This window comes from Molossus molossus, unplaced genomic scaffold (genome assembly GCF_014108415.1).
Source record: "Molossus molossus isolate mMolMol1 unplaced genomic scaffold, mMolMol1.p scaffold_m16_p_23, whole genome shotgun sequence".
NCBI classification, from domain to species: Eukaryota; Metazoa; Chordata; class Mammalia; order Chiroptera; family Molossidae; genus Molossus; species Molossus molossus.
The window spans coordinates 943168-947786 of NW_023425359.1; the positions used below are offsets into that span (position 1 = coordinate 943168).

Here is a 4619-nt window from a genome sequence, read left to right on the forward strand (position 1 = left end):
CTGCAGAACCAGGCCCTGTTCAAAGATGGCAGTGCCATCTCGTACACACCACTGTCATCACCACCTTCCGTCACTCAACTGTGTATTATGTAACCAACTAGCATGCAGCATTATAACATTACACCTGATTACGTGGACCGTGAACAGTGGTCAACTTTGTCTTAAAATAAAATTCCCTCAAAACCAGTCCCAAAAATCTCTCAGCAGCAATTCCCAGGCAGTCCTCCACGTCCCAACAACTTAACTTCTAGAACAAAGTAGTCTCAGGATCTATCTTCCTAGTACTCTACGAGGACAGTGTTCAGGGGGCAAACTTCATGGCATTTCCCAGTGGCACACCCACTTCACAACAGTGCCCCTTTCACTCATTTCCTCTCCTCCTCCACCAGTGGCCTCCAGCCTGAAAGGGCCAGCGATAAGGAATAACAGACAGTAAGGCAATCTTACAATGTCAGAAAATGTATTTGGCTTTTTTTTCTTTTTAAAGTAAGTGCATACAAATACAGCTAGAAGCATTTCGGGTTTTGCCAAGTGCTCTAAAAAAGCAGCGCAAGTCACAGCCTACATTGAACGGTAACTGTCACCAGAATAATAAAGCACAGAGATATGCTAATAACGTTAACAAAAGAAGAAAATGCCTTTATAAGTACATACCTTTTGTCGTCAAAAAAAATATAGAAACACAATGTATTCAAAAAAATCAAAATTATACAACCATGTTTTATGAAGTCTACGTTTCCCTTGTCATGGATATATATGGAGAGATATATAGACAAATAGATATATCTATCTATCTATCTCTATATATATACACATATGGAGATATATATACAATTCAAGCAGTTTTAGTTAAGGGTAACAACTGGGTTTTCTGAAACCGTCAAGTCACGAGTCTCTCTCTTTCTTCACTTTCACATCTCCAGCAAGGATCGTGGCGATCTCCCCTTGCATAAAAGCCCAGGGGACATTGGAGCCCACAAGAGGGCATTTTTCCCCACTGGGACAATAGACCTCTCCACTAGCTCCCTGCTGTTTGATGCTTTGTCTGGAGCAAGGGAAGCAGAACTTGTGTGAAGGGACTGATGGGCACTGCACAAAGTGTGTGTCCTCCAGCCGCTCATGGCAGAGGGTGCAGCACAGGGGGGCACTGGCTGCCAGAGAGGAGTCCGGGAGGCTGGCAGGGTGCACTGGCTCCAGTCCTCCTGTGCTGCCTGCCCCCTGGCCCCCCACCTCTCTGGGGCCTAGCCTTCTTTGGTTCATAGAGGATGGAGAAGGTGGACTGCTGCTATTCCTCCTGGCTGTGGAGTGAACCTGGTTGGCATCTTTTGAGGCATGACTGCCCCCTGCATTGTCTGCTACTAAGATCAGGGCTGCCATGGGGGACTGGCCATTCTGGGCCGCTTCCGGCGGTGTGGTCCGGTTGGAATGAGGAGAGGCAGTGGGCGGTGGTGGAGACACAAAAGAGGATGTTGGATTAATGGGGATCTTGAGCCCTTCTGTGGACGTGGACAGCCATGGCTGTGCCTCTCCATTGATCTTAGGGGGCCCGACTTCACCTTCTGGTTCTGGAGAAGGCTTCCTTTTCCTTGCTGTTCTTGCAACTAAAAAAAACAAAACAAAAAAAAACCAAGCAAATAAAAGGGAGAAAAGAGAAAAATAAATAAACACACACTGAAAAGGATCTTCCTATAACATGAAATCAAACCCAGTTCTACCCTCTAAAAGCCTGTATATAAAAACTCACTTGAGTCCCAAACACACGTGCAACTTTTAAAACACTTAGGGGCTTACTCCCAAGGCTCTACAGAAGTTTTTTTGTTTTTAAGCCAAAGAAAATGGCTCGTATATAATTGCCTGTCTTTACACTCGCATGCATGCCCCTGGTTTAACTATGCATATGCGTTTAGAGGTTCCCCAGCAGGTTGGAAGGTGACTGGTGCCCTCCTGCTCCATCCAAGAATGTGCTGGGAAAGGAAAACCCTGTCAGTGCCTATCAGCCCAGTCTGACTCATCTCTGTTGTGCTGCTTCAGCACATGAACACGTTGCCACTAAGCACTGGTTCCGCCTGGGGCAGAGCAGGAAGTTTGTTGTTTGTTGTTTCTGGACTAGGGTAGAATGGTGAATGGAAAGAATACACCCCCATCCCCCTCCGCGCGCCTGCTCTCGGTCCCCTTCTCCCCTACGTCCCCTGACTCCACAGCCGCCCCTACCTGCTTTAGACCCGTTGGCCCCGTTGGCCTCGAACCCCAACAACCTGCCTGCAGTCAGGGTCGGCTCCTTCTTAAACTTGCTCTCGAAGGGCCCCGAGTGGCCATGCTGGTGCAGCGCCAGCAGCGTGTCCCGCACGGTCTTGGGCCGGTTGACCCAGTCCTGCTCCCCGGGCGCGCGGCCTTTGCCCGCGCCCTCGGCGCCCAGCTCGGCGGCCCCGGCTGCAGTGGACAGGCCGTCGGCCGGGCCGCGGTGCGCAGGCGGCGGCGGCTTCTCCTTGGCCGCCGCCTCGCGTTGCTCGTGTTCCGCGGCCGCGCAGCTCGACACGGACGCGGGCCTCTTGTGCGCGCCCAGCTCGGAGGGCGGCGCGGAGCCCAGGCCGGCGGCTGCAGCCCCCGAAACGGCGGCCAGTGAGGCAGAGGCGCGGCCGCTGAGCCCCAGAGCGGCGGGCAGAGGCGCGGCCGAGCCGTTCATGAGCGGCACGAGCGTGGGAGGCACGGCGTGGCCGCGCCGCGGGTTCGGGCTCTGGCGGTTCAGCTCCGGCGGCTCCTCCAGCTTGGAGAAGCCGTTGGGCACCAGGATGCCGTTCACCGGCGGCGGCTGCGGCGTCGGTGGCTGGGCCAGGCCCGCGGCCGGCCGAGCGCCGCCGAAGTCGGGGCCGAGGCGTGGGGGCCGCTCGGCGGCGGCCAGCGGGTATCGCTCCAGCGCCTGCGGGGCGCGCGGGGCCGCCTCGGGGCCGGGGTGGCCCAGCTGCTGCTGCTGCAGGAGCAGGTCCTTGGCCGAGAGCGGCGGCGGCTTGGCGGCGGCCGGGGCGGCGGCGCCGGGCGGGGAGCGGCCCTCCGGGAAGCAGCCGTGCGCCCGCTTGAGCTGCCGCGCCGTCTCGATGACAAACTCGACGCGGTCGGCGCCCTCGTAGTTGACGCAGCCGCGGCACACGGGCTCCGTGAAGTCCCAGATCATGGCCCAGGGCATGCGGGGCAGGTCACACAAGTAGCAGGACTGCCGCCGGGACGCGGCCGCCACCGCCACCGCCGCGGCCATGTCCGCGGAGCCCGCGGAGGAGGGGGCGCCGCCGCTCGCCGCCGGCCCCGCGCGCGCCCTCCTGCCCCCCCAACCCCGCGGCTCCCCCACCAGCGGCGGCGGCGGCCGCAGGGGCGACAGGGGCGGCGGCAAAGGCAGAGCCCGCGCGGGCTCGGCGCCCGCGCAGCGCCCCCGGGGCACAAGGGGCGGCGGGCGCGGGGCGAGGGGCTGCAGCCGCGGCAGCACGGCCCCCCGGCGGGCGCGGGCGGGCGGCGGGCGCGGCGGCGGGGGCTCGGTCGGGGCCGCGGCGGGCCTCCAGACCGGAGCGAAGACGGGCCGCGCGGGCGCGGGCGAGCGCAGCAGGTCGCGGCGGCGGCGGGCGCGGAGTGCGGGGCGGGGGGCGGGGAGGGCGGGGGGCGGGGAGGACGGGGGGCGGGGGCCGGGGGGCGGCCGCCGGGGCAGGCTCAGCCCGAGCGGCGGGGCATGCCACGCCGGGGCGGCGGCGGTGGCCGGGCGGCGTGGAGCCCAGGCGCGGCACGGACCCCGGGTCGCTCCGCTGCTCCCTCACAGCTCCTGGCGTCGCCGCTCTCCAGCGCGCGCGTCAGCGCCCAGCCCGCCTCAGCTCCGCCGCCGCCGTGGCTGCTGCTGCTGCCGCCGCGCTGCTCCACTTCTACAGACTTGATTCTTCGACAGCCTCGCACGGCGCCTGCGCGGGCCCCCTCCCCTCGTGCGCGCGCGCGCGCCCGCCCGCCCGCCCGCCCTGCCGCGCGCGCGCGGCCCCGCCGCCCCTCCCCTGTGCGGACGCTGAGTGCTGCTCGGTGAGCCCGCTCTGTGCGGGGTGCGCGTCCCAGCGGAAGGCGCTGCAAGTGCGAGGCGCTGTCCTTCGGCTGCCCGGCGACCTCCCTTGGTCGGGACTCCCTCTCTGTCCATTGGGATAAAATCGTCCTAAACCTCGTGCTTTAAAACGGAGGCCACTTTGGGACGTGGTCGGAAGCAGCGTGGCTCACAGGGTTTGAGGAGTTACACTGGTCATGCTTTACACTGCATGTGTCTGGGGAGGGGGCGCCGCCCGCGCCCTTTTGGTTTCCTAACACAGGACGGCTGTTCCGAGCCTGGCACCTTCCGGAAGGCGAGGGGCGGAGAACGACCTTCCGACACCGAGCCCTCCCCACCCACCCGCCTCTCCACCAAGCGCGGCCCTGGCGGCGCCAGCACCGGGCCGTTTATGTAGGTCTGAAGCGGGCGCGTGACGTGGGCGCGGGGCCGAAGCCCGCGTGCGCCATCGCCGAGTGCGCACGCTCCGCGCGGACGTGACTCGGCGCCGCTGGCGGCCTCGCGGAGCAGACGCACATTCCAGGGATCCGGGTCTGCGGCCAGCGCGTCGCGTCAC

At 62.7% G+C, this 4619-nt stretch overlaps 1 protein-coding gene across 2 annotated transcripts; it reads right to left on the minus strand.

The window, feature by feature from the left end:
- Positions 1–443: 443 nt before the first annotated feature.
- Positions 444–3252, minus strand: IRF2BP2 (interferon regulatory factor 2 binding protein 2). 2 transcript variants are annotated; one of them, XM_036277649.1, is made up of 2 exons: positions 2260–3252; positions 444–1601 (listed from the first exon to the last, which is right to left on the minus strand). In XM_036277649.1, the coding sequence occupies exons 1-2, from the start codon at positions 3248–3250 to the stop codon at positions 886–888; spliced, it is 1707 nt and encodes a 568-aa protein (XP_036133542.1). In that variant the 5' UTR covers positions 3251–3252; the 3' UTR covers positions 444–885. The 2 variants fall into 2 exon arrangements, with proteins under 2 accessions (XP_036133542.1, XP_036133541.1); XM_036277648.1 differs by having other exon boundaries at positions 2212–3252.
- Between the last annotated feature and the right edge of the window lie 1367 nt (positions 3253–4619).

Coding starts and splice junctions, on each gene's coding strand:
- IRF2BP2 (XM_036277648.1), bottom strand. CDS start 3,250: ATGGCCGCGGCGGTGGCGGTGGCGGCCGCGTCCCGGCGGCAGTCCTGC. Junction 1,602..2,211: donor GGCCAACGGGTCTAAAGCAG/GTAGGGGCGGCT, acceptor TGTTTTTTTTAG/TTGCAAGAACAGCAAGGAAA.